General features: G+C 36.6%; 1 protein-coding gene across 1 annotated transcript in view; it reads left to right on the forward strand.

Moving 5' to 3' along the window:
- GRIK2 (glutamate ionotropic receptor kainate type subunit 2) overlaps positions 1–9,650 on the forward strand; it is a 415,942-nt gene extending 406,292 nt beyond the window's left edge. The window contains exon 17 of the mRNA XM_037392944.1: positions 7,986–9,650. Within this exon, the coding sequence (XP_037248841.1) occupies positions 7,986–8,150 (165 nt within the window). The 3' untranslated portion in view covers positions 8,151–9,650. The remainder of the gene's footprint in view (positions 1–7,985) is intronic.
- The last annotated feature ends 14,090 nt before the right edge of the window (positions 9,651–23,740 follow it).

Here is a 23,740-nt window from a genome sequence, read left to right on the forward strand (position 1 = left end):
TGGATTATAGAACATTTACATCTTTCTAATAACTTTGCATTGCCTTCCCCTGAATATGACTTTAACATGTCGTGTATACAAATATTTTAATATATAAATATTGATCTTTGCATGTTGAATTAATCAGCTATACTATTGCTAAGTGTAGTAGCACACACAGTTTAGTTCATCTAATTTAGATTACTTAGAATTCAGTATAAGCCAGCAAAGCAACAAGCATTTACAGCTACCTTTTAGACTGAGAAAACATCCTAGACTTCCAGATGAAACCATGTAATTACCAATGGATTCTAACCATGCTTAGTGCAATATGACTATAATAGAGTTTCCAAAATAGCAAAAAACATTGGCATTAAATTAATATTAACAGTCTCTCTCTGTTCAATATGATTTGAGGCCATGCCAAATTTCATGTTAGGTTTATACTATCACACTGAACTATAAAACTAGTATGAATTTTTAAAGTGGAATTTAGCTCAGCAAACTTTAAAAAAAGCTGTGTAGATATAGCTGAATTCAGTTAAGAGAAGTTGTATTTATTTTCTAAAATGTCTCTGTAAGATGGACTATTTATTTTCAAATTAAACTACCTGATGCTATAGACAGTATTTTAATCCAGATAGATTCATACCCCAAGGGATTAATTACTTATCATGGTCACTTCCTTTCATCAAGCCTGAAGATCAGCAAACTGACCTTCCTTAGACAAACAGAGAATGAATTTAGATATAGGATCAAAAATTATTTAACAGGTGAATGAACTTTTACATCCAGTGGCTGAGTATGCAAGATCTCAGGTGACCTGTTTCAGTGCGATCAAGATCCCCTCTGCTGAGAGGCGGAGCAATACCCTGCACAACTGTGATGACAACATACAGAACCATGAAAATGTTGCAGTGGATATAATTTTAAACCGGATAGGCAATGCCATATATTCTGCTGCTACTATGAATTGCTGTCAGCACTTATTAGACACCTGGCAGTGGTTTGTTGCCATTGTCCAGGACACTGGACTGCAGTAATATGTTCTGGAAGAAGACCTGGACTGGTGTGACAAGCTTCACACCAGTAGAAATTATTGCCACTGACTGAAACACAAGTGACAAAGAGTACTTCTCACCACTGATCCAGCTTGAAAACCCAGACCCAAACTTAGGAACCTGGAGAAATCTGAGACTGTAAGCCTCTTTCACAAGAGGTGGAACTGAATAATAAGGGTAGCTAATACCTTCTGAATGCTTCCCTGTACTTGTCCAGCATAGCACCTACCTCCCTGGGACTGAGCTGCCATCATTCCCCTATTCCAGCCAGATACTGGAAGTGCAAAATAACTGCACCATCCTGGTCTGACAAGAGGGTAGGACTGTGTATCATCTGCGTGCTGATGACACCACAGCCCAAATTATTTCATTATCTCCTCAGTGGCCTCATATGCATGTTGAAAGGAGAGATGTCAGGATGAAACCTTGTGGAATCCTGCATGAGAGAGAGCCCTCGGGGCTGATGAGCAATTGCCCTATGCCATCCTCTGGGATTTCTCTGAGAGGAAAGAGTGGAACCACACAAGTGCAATCCCATCTGCCCCAGCCTAGGTCCACAGGTGAGTCAGAAAAACCACATGGTCAGTGCAATGGCCAGAAAGGCTGCTGGCAGAGCTAAACAAAGCCACCTCTGAAATAGCTTTTTGCACTAATAGAAGTTTCCCCATCAGCCACAGGAACCAGCGTAGCTGTCAGGATGCACTCAGACTGGAAACAAGGTTAAATAGTTTCAGAAGACTTTAAATAGACTCAGACTTGCTTTACCAGAAGTCTCTGACATCCACCAGAGTGCATTTTGTTTTGTCAGGAAATAAATCTTAGAATTCAACAGTGGCTGAATTGATTTTTTTACACACCGATTGATAACTTATTTAGGGCAAGCTGGAATCTTATTGTCCCACTGGGACACACCAACAGTATATGCTAGAGGTGGCCTGCAATGAGGTCCAGGTATGTCATCTAAGTTCATCATATAACTCTAAAACTCAGTGAGCACTTCAGTTTGCAGAAGATTATTTCAGTGTTGTTTGTCACAGGAAGGGTCAGTCCCATCAGATTCTTGTTGATCCTCTCCGTAAAATATCTAGAAAGGTCCTTGAAACAATCCTCATGCAATTCAGTTACAGCTTCACCTCCTGCTTCACCAAACTGTCTGCAACAACTCTACTGGTCTCGACTTTGTAGATACTATGATGGAAGCAAACCTTAATTCACAGAATTAAGTTTCTGATATTGCTTGATATTATTGTCTTTATTTATAGAGTAGGTGATGAAATTTCCAGTACATTTTGGCCTGAAAATAATTTCCTTAAATGGTTGCTCATTCCACTTCTACCAAAAAGCCAGTAATTGCTACATCTGAAATTGAAATTATATTTGTGATATGTTCAGCCAATTGATGTGAACTTAGTCTGCAGTGTACTTGTGCATTATACTTGCTAAAGACTGAAAATGTACTACATCAGCGAAGTCTGTGGCAAAATATTTTTAGTGTAACCATATGATGTGTATATAGATATATATGTATGTACATATATGTATATGTGTACAGCCTTCGATCAGCAGTCATGTCTGACTAGGTACATAACTAAGCAACCTAAAAATTTTATCAATACAGATACACCTTAACTTCTTTTGAAATGGTAATGCTTCAACTACAATGAAATATGATTTCTCTTTTTCTGAGGTTATTTTCATTCCATTAATTGTTCATCTCTTTGTGATGCTAAGTCCAAATTTTGCTAGGATTAATGTTTCTGTCTAGGGGGTTTAAGATTGACAGGTTTTCCATATACACATTCAAAATCCCTGGAGGAGTGGCATATGGAAGCAGAAACTGATTAGGAGGGAGGGTCAGGGTAGGGCTGTGCATTCATTCTCGGCTAACTTCAAGAAGATGAAAACCAGTTTGATTGATATATCCTGCTTGATGCTAGAACACTGAACCATAACACAAGACAATGCAAGATTACTGCTGTTACTGCTTTGAGTAAATTAAACAAAGCTGAAAATAATATCTGATATACAAGACTGGAAGTAATGAACTTCTTAGTAAATCTTAGAAATTTTTATTGAAGGTTGACAGTCAATATGAACTGCATCAAAGAGGGGAAAAATATAAACCAGCAAGCGATTGCAGATTTTTATATTTAACATATGTTGAGTATTAGTCACTTAAATCAGAATATTAGGAGTGGTGCATGCATGCCATTCCCGGCTTCCCATTGCTCTTTTTAGGCTGTTACAAGCAAAATCTATGGTGATAATCTTATAATTCTATCTCTAACAGATGTTAATATGATTTCTAAATGCCTTTCTAAATTCCTATATAGCAACAGAATGAAAACAGTTTAAATATTGTCTACCTTTCATATTAATACATACTTGCAAAGATACTTTTTTTTCTCAGGCAGCAAACCCATGCACAAGCTGTCTAAATAGATTGTAAACAGTGTTAATGTTTTGCAAAATTATTATCTTGATTCTACATGACTTTTGAGCTGTCAGCTGTGGCAAAGAATGAAAGACGTATCAATTCGTTTCTCGAGAAGATGAGTTTTTTCAACATTGCTTTGTGTTAAAAGGCTAAGATAACAGTTCTGATTAAAATTTTCTTCTGCACAGTTGAACTCCTCACTTAAAATTGCAGCTTTTTTCTAATGTTTTATAGTGATTTGCTGCAACAAAACAGTTGCGCTTAAATGCACTGTTGTTTAGAGAACTGTTTGTCTTCCTTCAACTCTTCTGCTAGATGATTATATCCAAGATGGCTTGGAGGCAGCATTTACTTTCTGGTAGCATTTAAGAAGACAACTTACAATTTTGTAAGGGTTGGTGAGAAATCAATAATTAACATTCTTGTAACATGCCTGCAGCATGGAAGGTAAGTCGGGCACAGTAGATTATTTTCTCTCAGTTAAGCAGAGAGTCTTGTAATATATCTACTAAAAGTGACCAGTTTCATGATGGACAACTGTTTTGAAATATAGCCCATAGATTCTGTAAACATTTCAGTTTTCCCTTAACAATCTGAATAGTGAATTGAATTCTGGATTGGGACGTTAAACTACATTTTCAAAAATCATATTGGAAAATCTCATTTATCTGTCACAAAAAAGTATTCTAGAGCTGCTTTGGTTTTTTTCCTGTCTTATTATTTCAAAAGTTGTATCCTAGCAGTGAATGAACACAAAGATAACTGTTCAGAAAATGGAGATTGTACACAGATTGGAATTGAAATGACACAAGAAAAGGATTTCTATTTAAAAAAAGGTCAAACATAAAGTAATACTTTGTCAACATGTTTTTTTTAAACATGATTCTGCAATATGTGGGAAAAATCTTCTTATATTTCTCAGGTAGAACCCAAGGTACAATCAGGATCCAGGTCATGAACTTTTACATAGCCTTGAATTAATCTTTTTTAAAATGCATCATTATTTCAGCGAGTGAATTTTTTTAAAAAAAACCTAGTATTTCTGTTAGTGTTCAGTTACCAAAACAATGGTACTCTTTGGGAGCTCATACTGTTTACTGTTTTCAGACATTTGATATTTTAAAATATGCAACATACATAAAAAAACTTTGTAAATGAAATAATTAAATAATACTTTTTTTAAAATATATGCAGATAAGTTCCCATGAATTTCATTTATACAAAATACTTTGAGAACACAGAATGGAAGAATTTTCTACATAACATAATTACCTCAAAATTGTGTTAACTGCCTTTCTGTCAGTACTGCCAATATTTCTCATTTAATGAGTTTTCAGATCCAGGTAAAATTCTCAGATAAAATGTGTTGGCAAGTTTCTTGAGATCTCATTTTCAGGATATTTCAGCATGTTGACATGAAATGCATGTGTCTTCTTACCTCTTAGCTACTGATTGTAAACCTGTTCTTGCTGATATTACCCTTTGGTAAGTGTTTGCAGATCTTTGCAAAAGGTTTTGGTGGACTGATGCATCTTGAAAAGGATTCACTTTGTTCTGGCACTCATCAGATGTCTTGGTAAAAAAAGGCAAAAGACACAATCTTGAAAGTGTTAACTGCTAATGCACCGATTTAAAATTTAGGAGGATTTTGTTCCTCAGAATGTTTCAGTTAGGTCTTTGATTCCAGAGGTGAGCACCATATAATGGCTGGAGGTGGTATAATGCTGAGAGTTGCAGCATTTTCTTCTTGATGGATTCCCTGTGAAATTCCTGAGTTATATGCTAGGTTCCCCATAGAGTGAAAATGCCAAGGTCTGTAAGCCTTAGCAATTTAGCCTGTAAGCCATTAGGGAATATTAAATTAAATCTTGCCCTTTTGAAAGGTTTCAGGGTTAACTTCAGATTAATAATCATAAATACAGTTCTGATGTTAAGCAACAACACTTTCTTAAAAAAATAGAAAGTCTAAGAGAATTGAATATTTTCTTTCAAATACAGCTGGATGAGAAGGAGGTGCAGTTTCCTGCTTTCTACACAATGCTAAGCAAAGACACCTTATGCATGAAGATCCGGCATATTACAGCTCAATTACCAATATTAGCCACCTCATTCACACACTGAAAGCTGTAAGTTTTGCCCTGGATGTCAACCCTGTGCACCAGAACATTTTTAAAAGGGGTTGCTAATGAGTGGCCATTGCAGAAGTCACTCTGGCCAGAAATGAAAAATTTTGTCTTGAACTTTGGCCTCTGAAGGACTTGTGCTTGGCTCTGCACCAGAGACATATACCTTCCTCTCCTTTGGATTCACAGCTTAAATTTTTCTTAGTTGCAGGTGGCTAAACCCTTTCTGTCATAAGTTGAGTAAGTGTCATTCCTGTATTTCAAACTTAGCAGGAGAAATGTATTACAGCCAGAGTAAAACTACCCTTTCCTTCCCACCTGCCTATTCCTTTATTCATGCAAATGATTATGGAAGAGGGCATTTGTTTGGGATTTGAGGGATTCAGGTTCACTTCTAACCCATGACTGGGACACCTCATGTTTGCACTCTTTTGCACTAAACAGAATTTTACATAAAAATATTGAAGTCATTACTGAAACCAGAACTGCCACTGAAGCCTTTCCTCCGCCACTGTGTGTTCTAATCCCTGGTCTACAGAGAAGCCCACATGCTCACTCTTTTCCTTTCTCCAGCTCTGCCTCTGTTAACTACTTCCATGTAAAGTGGAACAGGGTCAGTAGGTGGAAACTGCAGGTGGTTTTACCTTGAAATGCTGTTACAGCCCTTTGTTGAGACACTGATGCTTAAATCTCCTCCAGCAGAAGACATTACTGAAATGACACTCAGACATGTCTCACATTCAGCTCTAACGATCCAGCTGATGAATGGCCGCACAGAAGAAAACTTGTAATGTCTGCTACATGTCCTTCTTTAGCAACTGCCACCTTTTTTGAGGAACTTGATTTGTTAGGTCCTTTCAGAGCACGCCTGATGGATTGATGACCTTGCATGTGGAGAATTTGAGTGTGAATTCTGATGGGATCCAGGACTTAGCCAAGAACCAATGTGTCTAGCAGAATTTCTACTGATCATTGCCAAATGACAAACTTACAAAGTCTAATGTACCAAACTGGGTGCGTTACTGCTCACAGTGTCTTCAGCCCTGGAAGTTGAAGCTGAATGCAGACTGGGATAAATTCAGCTTCAGTGTAGGTTCCCAAAGAACTAAGCAGGCTTAAGTATTTTCTGGATCTAATCTCCAGACTCCAGGTTTGTATGAATAATGGAGATGTAACAGTTTACAAATAAAGCAGAGTTTTAGATTTGGGATATAAATGAGACAATATATCTTGATTGATGATCTACCACTAATCACACGAAATCAAACAAGAGATATTTACAATAATTCTAGGTACTATGCCTTTTTTGTTTGTTTGTTTTACTTTTTTTTCCCTCCCTTTTTTCTTTTAATTTTTCCATTTTCTTTTTCCAGATTTTCTCCCTGGACTTCAGATTAGTTATTAAGAAAGCAAAATGCAAAGGGCTAGATTATACCTCAGATTTTCTTTGGGTGAGAGCAATTGTCAGAGGCTTATCATAACATTTCAGGCTTTGGGATGTGTTATTTAGTTAATAAGTATCTCCATTAGCTGGAAAACTTTGAAGTTAAAGGATATGATAAAAGTGCTTAATTCACAGACCCCAAAGAGACTGTTCTTCCTTACTTTGATATTTCATCTATACTCCAGTTCTCACTGAGGAGAGGCTAATTGCTCAGCACACTATTAGAATTCAGTCAGACTGAAGGAATAACAGATAATTTATTTTACTTTTCAAATTTCTTGCATTGTAAAATGGAAAAAGTGTTTTGAGGATCTAGCTTTTGATGAAAACATGTTAATAAACTTTTTTCTGATAATGTGCTTTTCATAGTTGTTGATGAAATGGAATAATTTTTTCAAATATATACTCCACATGATAGTCAGTAGTGGAAGAAGTGTTTAGATACAGAATATATTAACAATGAGTTTGCATTTTTATAGTATTTAAACATTAATTTAGGTAAACTTCCTATATTAAGGCTTGTTGTTTTGTTGAGGAACAGCTATTTAAATCATATAGAAATGAAATTACTATAGTGAAATACTGAATTTTTAATAAACATGTTACGTTCAGCTGCTGTCCTGTAAGGCTAACTTATGTTAACAGAACATCTGCTGGAAATATTGCTATGTATCATATGCATCCATAGTTAGTAGCTGCCAGATAAATAATTGTAGAGACAAGGTGATTTTTTCACTGAGTCATCACAGCTTGATGATTAATTTTAATTATTATGTGATGCATATTTAAAAGAGAGCAATTTGTTATGTGCTCCGGGCTGAAACATAGCAAACTTACAGGACTGACAAGGCTGTGCCAATAGAGTGAATCTGCTTCTAGACATTGCAGCTAGATATTTCTTACAGATTATTTTCTTCTTTTTCCTCTATTTCCCTCTGTAGAGGTCCTTCTGTAGTGCCATGGTAGAGGAGCTAAGGATGTCCCTGAAGTGTCAGCGTCGATTAAAACACAAGCCACAGGCCCCTGTTATTGTGAAAACAGAAGAAGTTATCAACATGCACACATTTAATGACAGAAGGTTACCAGGTAAAGAAACCATGGCATAGAGCTGGGAAGCCAAATACCCCAAGCACAAACTGTCATCTTTTTTCCAAACAACCTTGCGAGAATGTTTCCTGTGGAAATATGCAACCTGTGCAAAATAAAATGAGTTACCTCATGCCGCTGTGTCTATGAACTAGAGACTCTGTGATCTCAGCAGTTGCAATGGCCAGACTCGAATCACAAGCATCATGGATCAACCAAGTTATGCGGGGTTACACTGTTCGTCATGGGTTTCCACCATTCTGAATGAATGAAAGTTCCATGTGAGTTTTGTGGCTGGTTTCAAATGCAGTCTCAGTGAGAAATTACAGGTTCCTTTTGAAGTTCAACGGTTGCCAGGAGGTGGAGAATAAATGTCCAAGATGATACTAACTATGGAAGGAGTCTAGTAAAAGTAATATCTCAGAACTGTAGTGGAACAAGAAACCATATGTTCGTCTGAACTTCCAAGCATAGAAGAGTTGGTAACTGCTGGTAGACAGAAACTACCCATATGGACAGGCAATATGAGTTTCCTGGATGGGAGGAATGTTAAAGTGAAGAAACACAAATCCCATGAATAAAGGATAATTATGAGGATGCTCACCTGCTTTTGGACTGTCTGTGTCACTGAACTAAATAAATAAATAATAATAAAAAAATCAGTAACTTAATTTTACCTGGGCTGGAACTTTGATCTAAAAAAAAACAACAAAAAAATTCCATAATTTTGACCCAATTCTTAGATGAAAGAAAGCTTCCTTAGTACAGAGGAATGTATCTTACAACCCTTAGATATAAGCAACTAATTTTTTTTCTTTAATTGTGAAAAAAGGGGGTTGGGGGGTGGGAAACAGTGTATTCCACACATAGAGGGCTTGCATTTTAGACTGAATGGGTTTTGAAACCCTTGTTCCTGCTACTAATTGAACTCAATGGAGCCTGTGCAATTCTCGCTAATATTGGAAGTGGGATGGGTCACCTAAAAGAAGTGAATGTGGAGAACTTTAAGGAGGACTGCATTTTTCAATACAGTCACAATATTAAATGAACAAAATTCTTGAGCAGTTTTTTTTTAAAAAAAAATGTTCAGGTTTATTTGTGGAAATGCAAGATTTCTATGAAAATAGTTTTTGTATGGAAATTTTTGTAATACTTTTTATCAACAAAATAAGAACATGTGTTTCTGTCAGGGGTGTGATGCCAAGCATGAATGGTAGTGCGTGTGCACCACCAACGTTTGGTGAAAACTATTTTTATCGAGAAAAAGGAATCTTAGAAGAGACATATTTTCAAGTTAGATAATATAAAAAATAGGTGCACTACCACCACTGCTTACCATGCTACACCCCTGGTTTCCACTAGGCTGATAACATGCTGTCATGAACAATTGTGTGTAAATGGTAAAAGACACAGACCTCTTGACCACATTGTGATAATAGTTAAAGTGCACCCGGTTTGCTGTTTGAATCCAACGCACTAAATTAAAAAAAAAAAAAAAAAAAAAAAGTGCATTAAAATTATGTCAGTTTTAGTTGTTTTGTTTTTGCTGTGTGATTTGAGCAACATACGTATGGTACTTTGTGTCAATACTGGTACTTAACCTCAGTTTAGTGCCCTATCCTGCCGATTCTTGTCACTAAACATGCAGCCAGAGAGTTTGCTGGGATTTCTGAGAGAAGCCAGTACAGCACATTATAATAAGTTTTTGCAGAATCTGGCTCTTAGCTGCTTCAAATCTAATTTGTATAGTCCTGCCTGTGATGAGTTCCTGGACATAACATTTTGAAATGCTGCCCTAGAAATGCTGAATCTTCCACCTCTGTCTACTGTAAATTTACTTGCATCTCAACAAAAAATGTATAGAATGGACTGTGTAGGAATGTTATGTCAGCCAAAAAAGATCAAGAAGTTGGTCTTTATATGGAAAATAATTTGACTAATTAAAAAAAAAACAACCAAAAACCAACAACAAACAACCCTTTAAAATTATCATAGATAATCAGTCATTGGTGAGCAATGAGATCATTTGTTTACTGGGGCTTAATTTAGTTTTATCATGATCTTTCTAGCACAAAAGTATAAGATATATCATTCAAATTGTAAAAATTGTGTCATGAAATTTGGGGGGAAGGGGGAGGTTTGTGTCTACTACCTGGTTCTCATAAATCTTCATAGAGACTGAGCTGGCCATTTCCATCATGAACAGGGACTGAGAAAGCAAATTCTCTTATATTTGTGAGAATTTCATCCCCATTTCTGTGAAAACAAGTTATCTTTGTCTGAAGTATAAACAAGATAAAAACACCTTCAACAAAGACTCTGAAAATGAGTATACTTACGTAATAAAACTTTAAGTTAATTCTTTAAAATACAGAGGGGAAGAAAGTAACTGTCATACAACACAATGAAAACTCCGAATTATGGTGGTTTGGAACGGGAAAAAAATTGGCTATTGCATTTGATTGATGATTTACAATAAAATTTGTAAAATCATGTAATAAAATGCTGTATTATGTTCAAACAAATCTTTCTTTTCTCCGTTAAGGGTGTTGAAATAAGCAGGATTCCATTCGTACCTTGATGCACATGACTAATTCTCATTAAGTTTATGTGAGCCAAAGTAAGTGTGAACGCAGGATAGGTCCCAAATGTTTTACTGGGCCAAAGTCCCCCAAGGAACAAAAATCTTAACACAGAAGTAGTGTGGCTTAATTAAAATTTTAGTGAGAATTTCAGCCTTCCATTATTAAGGGAAATATGCAAAGTAACTGGAGATTTGTATTTAAGATCAAGACTAGAAATGCATGGCTCCACAGATTCATAGTAGGATAATAGCTTTTTTTAAAAATCATACATTAATTCATAACGTTAGTTTGTTATGCATTAGTAATTATTTCTGTATTCTTCACAGAAAATTAAGACATGTAAAGAAAAATAACAGAGTTGACCCCCAAAGTAGCAGAAAATACTACTTTTGTATTGGAGTAGTTTTGTCCTCCAAAAAGCTCAACAGTTCATTTTCCCTTCACTGTTGTGAAGGAAAACCTCAATTCTGAGTTTGAATTCCTGTTTGAAAGACCTCTGAATAGCTAGTCTGAAATTCCCAAATTCTTATGTAGTGTAAATTTCTATAGTTTTATTAAAATGAATGGAACTATACCAGCTAAAATAAAGTGAGTATCTGGCCCATGAAGATTCAGAATCTGTATGTAACTGCTTTATGTGGTTTCATATAAAAGGTCAATTAGTCTGTTGATTTCCCAGGACGGGATGATGGGTGCTTCTCTGACTGACCTTGGATGTCACTCTAGAGAAGACTTTTAAAGCAGTTATAACTCAGTTATATGGTGCTATCTGGTGGATGACAATTAGAGGTAAAAACGGAACAAGACTCCTTTTTATTCCCCACCCCCACCCCCTCTCTGCCCACCCCCCACCCTGGGTATTTGTTTCAAGGAAGATAGATGTCTATAACATTTACAGATTTGCAAGACACACAATTTAGATCTTTAGGTTGCCTCAGCATGGTTATATAGCAATAGATAACTATGTGGATATTTCAGAATAAATGACAAAAAATCCTTTAGTTTATTGATAAATGTATTTGTGAAGATTCAGTAGTGAAAATTCAGAGCCAAATAGTTGGATGAAATCAAGACATGTGGTGCTTTATAGTAAATGAGGATTTGGTCAATTATAGACATCAATAGGCCCTTTCAAAGTATTCCTTTGGTAAACAAACACAAATACAAACATATTCAGGGAGTATCTGGCAGGTTTTGTATGAGATATTGCTTTCTGAAGTTTCTATCTCAATATTCAGTTGAAGGTTTGAAACAGCCTTTTCTTTCAAGTTTGTATTACTTGAGGCTTTATGCATTAATCCTTCCAGGCTGCATTCATAGAGTCTTCCACAAAACCCAAATAACACTTTTTAGCCCTACTACACTAACTGGTTAATATTTCAGAATGGAAAAGACATAATTTATGAAGAAAGAAACACCATGAAAATCCAAAGCCTCAAATAGAAGTAGGAGAAATGCCCTGATATTCTACAAAATCAAAATGCTTTCAGGGAAAAGGGGTCATGAGCAGACAATAGCATCCAAAGAGGTAAAAGATAATGCTATATCATATTTTTTATAGTACTATTATTATTTTAAGGATATTACAAAAATATTTAAAGTACTTTCAACAGAACTTCACTTAGTCTCCAAATACATTAGAGTTTCCAAACCTATCCACAATCACAAAATATGATGGTTGAAATGCAGACTACTTTGAAAACAGTGTCAAAACTCCTTCAGATGAAGAAAAATTTTGTCCAATATATCCCCACATATGTACTGATACAATATTAAAAGCCTCAGCCAAATGTGTACTGGTACAATATTAAAGGCAAAATTAGACACCAGCCTGTATTTAGGTGTACAGGAGCAACTGTGCTTTTTGTCATATTTTCAGAGATGTTCAGGAAAAGAAGGGATTGCTGAGGTTGACTCATCTGACATCCAAGATCATTGCTTTCCAGCTTCAAATGTTAGTGTCCTGTTCCTTTCCAGTTTTGCCTCTCTGCCTTCCTATAAGCACCTCCGACACTTTCAAATTTATTTTTAAAACCCTTTTCTTCTCACTTTCCTATAAAATATAGTTCTAATTAAAAAATAAAGTTACTCAAACACCTCATCTCCCCAGTTTGTAACCATGAAGATAAACACATTAGCTTTTCATGTGACTGTAATCTAATTGTCCTTCTTCTTTTCATTTACTATCCCGCTCTGTCCCCTGCTTGTGTTATCTTCTCCTGTTGTTCTTGTACTTGCCTAGACTGTAAGCTCTTAGGGGGCAGGGAATCTGTCTTTGATTTGTTCTATGTAGCACCATGAACTATGGAGCTATATAAATAATAAAATAAGTAGATCTTCTTAAATGATGTTTGAAGTGATAGTGATCTGATTTGACTGCCAGTCTAGTAATATATTGTTTTAGCTCATTGCCTGAAATCCTAGTCACTATAGAAATAGAATTAAAATAAAAATAAAAATAATAAAACCAACCCAAAGGAGCTATCACACTGACTCATCTTACTGGAAATTTCCCTACATCGTCGGGGTATAGGAATATAGAACATCATGTTCACATACCTTCTATAAAGGCTTTATTATGAAATCAGCTTCATTAAAAATAGGAAAAGTAGGTTAACACATTAAAAAAGGGGCTATATGCAGGATAAGCTTTGCAAAAGAGAACTTTTAATTGGTTTAAGCTTGGAAAAGCTCTGACTTAGCAATTTGTTAAGTTGAACACCAGGCACCTTGCCTTCTGTCATTGTATCTGCCCACTTAGATGAACAAGACTCTCATTGTCAAAATCTATGCCAATCCCATTTTATTACTTTTATGGATATAATTAGATTTGTTTTTATGAAATGTAATTCTAATTAACTAAAGAAATACTTCCCCTTGCTCCTATCCAACAGCACTGGCTTTCTATGACTGTTGGAATGACAGAATTGTGGGAATTTGAGAACAATGTTAATTGTAAATAATGAAAAGGAAAAGATGCATCTAATCTTGAGGACAAACTTATCAGCTTTCTCTTTTACCTTTTCCTTCTTCAAGGAATACCACTCTGTAATGATGAACACTATTTTTCTGGATGTTGAAGTATACACTGGAAATTGTACATAGATAACATCTTTCAGCAGTTCTCAGAGCCAAGAGAATGCTTTTCTTTCTTTGTCATACAATTATGCATAGTTTTTCCAGAAACTTAGGAAATCTAGCATGAGCTAAAAGTAATAGAAAAATTGTAGAGTTCTTTCTTTGCCATGACTGTAGGAGTTTTGATTGGAGGAAGTAAGATACTTAGTCCCACATTAAACTTACCTGGAAAATTATATGAAAAGATTGAATATTGGTAAAGATTTGAGGTGTTGTTAATGTTTCCTTGGGCTACATCACCCACCACAGATCAAATTCATAGCAATTTGGTTTTGAAAGTCCAAGTTCGAACCTTCTGATGTATTTATGCCAAAGGTTGTTTCTTGTCACTTTCCTACAAGTTGACTGCTGGCTGTTAAGCCCAGGGAATGGAAAGCAACCAAACACATTGATGGTAACCATATCATTCTCTTTGTGCTTTGAACATGCTAACTGGCTGGGCCATTTAGGTTCAGGTAAATCAGTAGAAATTTCTGGTATGTACATCTGCTAAGCCATTCTATGGATTAATGTCTATGTTAAAAATGCTTGTTTGTGATAAGTAAATATTACTTGTGTATTTATCTGAGGCATCTCTTATAGAATCACAAAATCACTGAGGTTTTGAATTGCTGAGTCCAATGACTTCTCCAGATGGAAGTACCTTCTGGAGACTGTTGAGCCCAATGCCCTTGTTCAAAGCAGGGTCAAGGAGAAAACATTGCCCGGGATGTTTTCCATTCAGGTTTTGAATACTTCCAAGGATAGAGACTCCACTACCTCTCTGTTTCCAGTGTTCAATTACACTTACAGTGATAAAGGTTTTTCCCTCCTCACATTTAAAGGTAATTTCTTGCATTGCAGTTTGTGCTTACAGCCTCGTATCATCTTGCTGGACATGGAGTGTCTCCTTCCATCTTCCTTCTGTCAGATTCCACTGACCTTTCTCTTCTCCAGGCTGAGGAGTTCCAGGTGTCTCAGCCTCTCCTTATATGACAAATGCTTAATCCCTTAATCGTCATTCTGGCCCTTTGCTGGGGGCCATACTCACTCTGTTATGTCCCTGTCTTGTACTGGGGACCCCAGCACTTTAGATGTGTCTAACCAGAAGGGGAAGAATCAACTTCCCTGATCTGCTGGCAATGGTCTTAATACAGTGAAGGGTTTTGTTACTCTTCTTGGATGCAGGGGCACATTGCTGGCTCATGTTTAGTTTTTTGTCCACCAGGATGCCCAGGTCCTTCTCTGAAAGCTGCTTTCTAGTTGACTCACCCATAGTCTGGGCTGGTGCATGGAGTGATTCTTCCCCAGGTGCAGGACTTGGAATTTCCCTTTGTTCAATTTCATGAAGTTCCTGTTTATCCACCTGTCCAGCCTGTTGATATCCCTCTGAGTAGCAGCAGAAACATCTGTTTTATCAACCACTCCTCCTTTGTGCAATGTGAGAAACACAACTAAATATCTGTACACCTGGACTTCAGATGTTGATGACCTGTCTGACTAGGTGTAAAAAAAACTAAGAAAATTCCCTCTCTGCAAGCATGGTGGACAATATTCGCTACCTTAAGAGTGAGCAGCATGGTGACTGTAAGCAGCTAGTGCACGGTTCTGTTTTGAAACTTTTCATACTGTTCGGTTGCTTCAAAATAGATAGTCATATTCAGCATACCTTATTAGTGGGCATGTTTTCATCTTTCTGTCTGAAAGTTTTGAAGCAAAATACCTGACATGGGGGAAAAAAATGGCAAAAGCTCTTTGTGTTCAAGCTTCATGTGATCCAGAAGCTTTTCTAGACCAGAATACTATCCTATTACTCAGTAAACTCTCAGTATGATTTTAAGTTACAGGCTCATATGAACTTGGTAACTGCAGAAGCACATGTGTAGTTTTCAAATTGCCAAAAGAATTTGAAATAGAAGCCATTGTTAGAACCAGTCCTAGATTCAGAAGAACGTTTCCAAGAAGCATAGATGAGGTACATCTATATTTGTAATTCTGTTTGATAAAGTTTATCAGGCTTTTTCATTTTCCCTCCTTTTTTCTTACAATTAATGGTCCCCAAATTAACTCAAATCTACTACTAGCTAATTGCTTTGAAGTCTTGTGTGTTCCTATATATTTTAAGATCAATAAAGTGTTATACCAGACAGCTGATGTTTGGCCAGAATTTAGGCTGAGGGAGACAACATATGGCCCTTAAAATCAAAATAACCCAATTACAACTAGTCTATTGAAATTATCAGTAGTTCACATTTCATTTCAAAGCTTTCTTTTGTGGTGATGGGTATTATATTCAGATTGCTACACATTTATCTTCTTTTCCTTTTCTTTTTTTTGTACATGGGTTCACATTATAGGAAACCTTAGTCTAACATTTTGTTCTAGAAATTACCTATTAAGCATAGGGATCATTTCAGTTTCTATGAGAAAGTGAACCAACTCATATTTCACTTGTGAACCTGTGATACATGCTATTAGCAGACTGAGTTTCATGATAACAACTCCTTCATTTTTCTTGCAATTTCATTGCCTTTTCTTTACCTTTTGGGTTTTGTCCTGGTAAGTGGATTTCTTCTTCTTCTTTTTTTTTTTTTTTTTTTTCTTGTTTGTTTATTTTTAACCTTTGTGTTCATGTAGTGTACCTGCAAAAAAATGAAATGAAAACAAAATGCAAATGTTACATAAAAGCAATAAGGAAAAAACAGTAGGTAGTTTCTCAGAATGGTATCTATCTCGCTTCCGAGGTACTAGTTCTTCAACTCTTCTCAATGTGTTTTGGTCTTCTGTAATAAAAAAAATATCTGTACTACTACCATTTTTTTGACCAAGGTAAATGATGCTACACATCAGCAGTACATCTGTTAAGTCTTTTGTGATTTACAGAACAAAATTAGTGTAATATGACTACAGAGATTCTGGGACTTCAGTTTATCTACACACCTAGCCTACAAACCTACCAGGATTTCTTTGGAAGCTGCTAAAACCCCACAAAATTATCATAAATCAATTAGCCATTCTTAAACTGTTGCTCTGACAAACGCTACAAGGTGCCATTACATTTTCAATGGCAGATAGAATGAAGTATGTTCTTTGTAACAAGCTATCCATGGATGAATACAAGCTAGATAAACTAGAAGGAGTCTGGTTCTAGGATATAATTGAATGACCCGATTTGCCATTTGTTTATTAGGATGTTGGGCTCTTAACACATTATAATTAATATTGACATCTTTGACACTAAAAATTGCACAGTGTGAGCTTTGCTTGAATGTCCTAAATTCTACAGACTTTGATTTTAACCAGGTTTATGTATTTCACTTGTTAGGAAAAGGTTATGAGAAATTTGATCCTGAGCCCAGTGAGTTCAGAACCCCCTTCTGGCACAGATTAATTTTTAAAATGGATGCTGTCCCTGCTCAGCCATTTTTCTTAACAGCTCATTATGAAGGTGAGTATGCTATAATCATGCCACTTATCTAACAACTTGCCCAGCATAAATGAAAGTAATAGGAGCTTTAACAGAATATTTGGACTGGTAAATTACAGGAATTAAAATGTATTAGTCCACACTTGCCTGTGTTCATCAAGGCTTACTCATATATGACATGGTGAGGTTTATTAATGAACTATGTATATTGATGCACTGATTACTAAATGAAGTCTGCTTTCCTGGACTTCCAGGTAGACCCATCTTACAATTTTCCTGTCTCTTTTTAAAGTGACAAATGGCCTTGTAAAAATAAACAGAATACATAAATGTAGCTCAAGTTATTTATTTTAAAACGTGTTAGGAAATGTATCTAAAAATTATAAATCTGGAATGAAAATGTAAATACTTATTAATCCACTGAAGACTGAGTGTAAGGCATGTGTTAAAATTCAGTGTATAAAAAGGCAGATAAGATTGCGTATTCTTGAGTGAAACTTTTTTCAGCTTCTCATTAGCAATCTTTAATCCAATGTCTAAACATATATCAATCTCTTTTTAAACCTGTCAGATAACCAGCAAGTGGCTGATAAGAGATTTCATCATTTAATTCTCTTAAATTTTCTTTTCAATAATCTGGATGATTCATAATTACAATTGACTCCATTGAAACCCATACAGCGTGCCAGTTTCTTTAAAGACTTTCAGATAACTAAATTATGGATAATTTTTGTTATAATTCTGAAATAATTGCTGAAAATTATGGATATTTTATTAAAAGTTTTCAAAGATGTAACCAATGTCCTTTTTTCATACTGGAGACTGGTAAAAAATCTTGTGGATTAAATTTACTCATATATTTATATCTCCATCTGTTGAAGAAGCTGATATTTTGTTTGTGTTCTTCAATACCTGTAAAGAAATTTTCTGGTTTAACTTTTCTTGTAAAGTTTTAGTTAGAATATATTTCCAGTGGGGATCTTCATAACAGGCATTAATAGTTACATCCTCATAATGACCTCATTGACTATTTCTTTCCAATTTACAGAATGGAATAAGTGACACAATAAAAAGTGAGTTGCCTAAACTTAGATAGAAGGTCTGTGTGTGCAGTCTCCTAAATACTTTATGTGTGTGGATTGTGGTTACATGGCCATTTCAGTGCAGCATAAATCCAGGTTGCTACCAACAGGAAAGATCCTGTTCTTTCTCTATACTTTTTTTTTTTTTTTTTTTTTTTTTTGTGGCCATATGATGAGAAGGATCTCTCTGCTTCTGCAGAAAACTAACTGGGAATGAAAAAGAGGGAGGGAAGACTAGTTTTTAGCTCATGAGAAGCTTTAAGTGAGCTATTGATTATCACAACCAACTGCTGTAGGCAATGATAAAAATCTAGTCTCCCCTTACATAAAAATCCTTTCCCTCCCAAGTTGAGACAGAAATACTACAAGAACACATTTCTGTACCTGCAGGGAACTAGGAAAGGATGCTGGGTTGAGTCAGTTCTAGCACAACTCAGTAACAGGAGTCCTGGGCCAGGCATCACAGCCTGGGGTGCCGGTTCAGCTTGGATGCTGGCCAGCCTTCCTAGGCACAGCTGCTTTGGGAAGGGGGGTTCTGCAGCAGGTGGCACCCCAGCACCTCTGCTAATGAGCACCCAGAGTTGCTCTGCCAGTTTTCCTTGCCTGGACAGGTATCAGGTGCTGAAGCCAGCCAAGTCCTACTATGTAGCTCCATTCAGTGTGAGGACTCAGCTCTCCCTCTAGCTTGTTTGCAGCTGGAATGCTGCAAATTGAGTGAGGAGAGTGCAGCAGAGCACGGGAAAATCCACCACATATGCTTGGGTTTGGGACAGAAAAAGACACAAAACAGCACCACTTCAGAATGTCTTTAAAGCAGAATTTTCCTTCTTAGGACCATCTAAAACATAATGCTGTTTCCCAAAGCAGCCACCAGCTATTAGTAATTCAATTCCCATTTTGTGTAGTGGAACTTGGATATCCACAAGTACAAATAATAAACATTTCTGAGGAAAAAAATAAGAAACCTTCTTCAGTGCCCGAAAAAGTGTGTTGTTAAATTGCTTGGAGGCACAGTCTTTCAGATCATGTTTTATTTTTTGTTGTTGTCATTTTATCTCTCCTTTTCCCTGGTATTTATTCTTCTTCCTTTATCACTGTGAGAGCTATGAACTGTGGAAAGCTCACTTTTATTCCATATCTGTTCTTCCCTGATATCTTCACATTCTGCTATTCAGACTTTCTCTGGGACAGCAATGTAGCAATACTTATTTTTCTTCAGTACAGACCAGGTGCCTCTCTCAAGTTTTTGCTCTTTTACCTGCTATTATTCTCCTAGTTGAAGAACACTTCTGTATGTTAATGCAGACAGACTCAGTTTTTCAGAAGCTGTATCTCAGTTAACACATAACAATACACATTTTCCAGACAGAAAGAAAAATCCATGTCTCATTTCTGTAAAAAAAAGACAATAGTGACGCCTTCTGCAACGAAACATAAAGTGAAAATAATTTTGCAGTTGTCTGTATGAGAAAGTGGGAGTGTTATATGTAGTTCTGTTTCTGTCCACAGAAAATACGAAACCAATAATGATCAGATTTAAACTCTGGCAATAAGTGGCTCTGTTCAGTAATATGGAGAAATCTCTAGGAGCTGTGTAATCGGCCAAAACAATTCTGTTTGCACTGTAAATGTGTCAGACCCTGACCAAAGTTGTGTTCACTCCACCCAAATCTCCTTGACGGTATGATCAACCATGTAGTTTTCCATTACAGACATCCTGATATTGGTTCAGTTTACACCAAAATCTGACTTAATCCCTTATGGTCTCAAGGCTCCTCTTTCATAAATCAAGCTTTGTGCTAAACACAGTTTGTCTGTAATCAAGATTTAAAGACATGATTCTTTTTTATTCAAACAGTTGCTGAGGATCCCCACCTCCCAAAAGGATATTAGTTCTTTTTCAACCCTGCTGTAGATATTCTGGAGTGGAAAAGAGAGCCCTGATACTCCTTTCTTACAGAGCTCTAGATAGACCATGGGCTAGAGGGAGTCTGCAGAGAACTTCTGCATAAACTGCATTTGGGAAATGAGCCAAAGGTGCCTGCTGTGGCTGCCAGGGCACGAGACAACAGAAGCAGCCAGAGGCTCTGCCCAGCTGTGAGGTTGTAAGGGAAGGACCTGAATGTGCATTTGGATCATCATGCTGTTTCTTGTCATTCTCCAGTTAGGAAACATACAGGAGCTTCAACTTAGAATGGTAACAAAGGGAAAGTCAGAGGTTAATGAGATTATGCACATTTTCAGATATGGCCTACAGAAATAATATGCAGGGAAGATTGACCAGCCTTGGGTCCCTCCCTACCTGTCTTTGTCTATTTTTTTTTTCTTTTTTCTTCCCCTGCCACACTTTTTCTCCTCCCCCTCCCCCCCTTTAAACTTAGGAGAGCCAGTGATCCTGGCATAATTCTGTATGGTGTTCTGTTCTGTCTGTACTGATAGCTGTTTGCAAGCTGCATTGTGTCGTTTGTAGCTTCTCCTCTTTAGCCTGGGCTGCTTGTGTTTCCTCTACTGTGAAGAACATTACATTCATGGAACATTTATTTGATACTGTGAAAAGAGATTTGCGTAACTGCTGTGCAGGGAGGGAGTTAGAAAATGAGAATGGAAAGAAGAATCATTGTCTAAAAATTTGTCTTTGTCTTCATTTTGTTAGTTCGATTCTGTGTAAGTGTTGTCTGGGGAAGGTAATAAGTAAGAAAACATGCCATCAAGGGATTTCCTGCAGGAGGGGTTATTACATGATCAAAGGCCCATTAGTGAATAGAACTGACTTGGTGTTATTTCTGTACTTACTCTCTTAAACTCTGCCCATTTTAGTGGCAGGGCAATCAAAGCACCTAACTGCATCTGGTATTTTTAGAGTCTGACTCACACCTAAACATTAAAATATGTAGCTTTATATTTTCATTCCGCTCATCAAGACTGGAACAGATATAACAGATCCTCAGATATAATAGATCATCTTCTTAAAATAATTTCAGCTGCTGTATACATGGTCCTCCTAACCAATCGTCCTGAGGAATTTTCCCGGTGTGAGCTGAATGACAGAGCTCAAACAGCAGAGGAAGCTAATGTTGAATACAGGATTGCAAGATGGGGAGTTCTAGTTTAGCTTGGATTATAGTTGATAACACTTTATCACAAGAAAACATGTTGAAAGCACTTTAACCCTGACTTGAATGATTTGAACAGCATTTAAAAATCTGTTCTCGACCCTCATTCCCCAAATGCAAAACAGCAAAGATCAAGAAGGGTCTTTTCCACAGTTTATCCAAAATGAAAAATATTTCTCAATCCTGTCTTTAACCTTCTGTTGTTTTAACTGTAGACAATCCTAAGGATGAACCTTAAGACTGAAAACTTTTTTTGCTTTTGTTTTTAGCCTTTAACAACATACTATGCATACTGTTATGAAGACAATATTATGCATGTTGGTCTTGGGATTTTGTAAGCACAAATCATCCATGGTTGACCTTGTTCTTGACATTTTTTGTTTTCTGAAATATTTCTGGCATATTCCTTTTAAAAAGGAAGTGTTACCAATTGTGTCTGTGTTGCTTGTGCTGAGAAGACTTTCTTCTTTGAAGCTTGTATGGTTCTGAAGAGACATGTAAAGGCTAATGAAAATGTGCAACTGAGGCTGCAGAATAGATAACTTTTCCTGGGGAATGATGCTACACCGTAATGCAGAGAGCTGCCAACTGTAGCAAAATTGCAGTGAAGAAAATTTTAGTAGCACAAGGAAATTCAACATCTAGATCTGTAAGAACACAAAGGAGAAAGAAAAAGGAACAGAAGAGAATTAAAGTAATACTATCTCTGCTACTTCAGTTTATGTTGGTTGAAAGCTTCCAGAATAAACAATGTATAGCACCACCTGTATCCCATGAACATATGGCTGACTAAATTGTGGACATAATCCTGACCTTTTTATCTCTTCTTCCAGCCTAGAGTGAATTATTTCATTTTTTTATGGAGTAGTTTATTGTTGCCTCTGCAAGCCAGCTACTATAACCAGCACACAGAAGTCTGGTGTTCCTCCATGCACTAGTTCTCTTTGCTTCTTTGCAGAATGGAAGGATAAAATAAATCATGATTTTTGCTCTCCTGAGTGATTCTGATTTCCCCTTTGGTCTCCCGTTCATCCAAGATAGTTGGATAGTCTAGCTTTAGTCATCTCCCTGAAAAATATAACTTAACAGAAGCTGAGTAAATATGACACAAATTAGTCATGTTCACATTTAAAGCTAGAGCAAAACACTTATTTTATTTTCCTGATTTTATTAATCCTAAATATTTTTTATGCAAATGCAAGAGAACAAATGGCTGATTTTTGCCAGTCTTTAGTCTACTTGGAATTTGCAAGATGAGCTTTCTACAAAAGCTGGGAGGGCTCCTGACAAAGGGGACTTTTAGAAGTGAAGAGCCTGTGCTCTGTCTTGAGCTGAGAAACTGGGTTTACAGGATCTGATGTAAAAGATTGCACTTATAGCACTGAATCAACCTACAGGCAGTTTAACAAGGTAAGACGAGGGAATACGAGCTTGGTGAGTGTTCGAGATTATTAAAGCTTTAAAAATATCCTTTAGACTATGGAAACCCTGTCAACACTACAGTAAACCTAAATATAAACTATACTAGTGAAGATGTAAATTGAAAATGAAACCAGCAATGATGATTTAAAGAGTTTGGGGATTAAATATTTTTGTTGCTTACAGTACCCAACCCTCTGCTAGGTCTTGTAAAGAATATATAACAGACATGACATTTTTCCTTAGTGCATCCTCCCTTCCATTTTCCTTGCCTGCCATTGTCACCGGAGCCTTTAGACAAGGAAGACGTGACAGAACTTGCCAAATTCTTTATGTCTATCTCAATATTCCAGCGTGTATTCCAGCATACATAAAGCTGTCATTGGAAGAATAATTAAACAGTCAGAGCAAGACACCAGTTTTCTGAAAGGTTTTATTTACCTCTGTGTGCAGCATATAAACTCAAGTGTGTTTAGACCCTAGGTATTTGCAGGAGCCATTTTCTAATTATTCCATTTACATTCAATTATGTCTTTTGTGGACTTCACTGAAAAAATTACCATAACGCAGAGAATACCCTTTTAGGCAGTTACACAAAAAACATGTAATTATTGTTCACCGTTAACAGAGGCAAACTGAGAAAACTGCAACAAAAATCACAGCAGCCTGCTCTTGTGACTTTGTTTGTAGAGGTGCTGTTTAAAGGCTCCCTTGTGTGAAGGTTATTTGCTGACAAAGTTCCAGATCATCAGGAAAGTAAGGGAATAAATGACACAGCTAATGGCTGAACTTGGATATTCTGAAAAATCAGACAGACATACACACAAAGTAAGCTGGACAGTGCCATGAGGCAGCCTGGAGTCATGA

This window comes from Falco rusticolus, chromosome 6, assembly GCF_015220075.1.
Source record: "Falco rusticolus isolate bFalRus1 chromosome 6, bFalRus1.pri, whole genome shotgun sequence".
Taxonomy (NCBI): domain Eukaryota; kingdom Metazoa; phylum Chordata; class Aves; order Falconiformes; family Falconidae; genus Falco; species Falco rusticolus.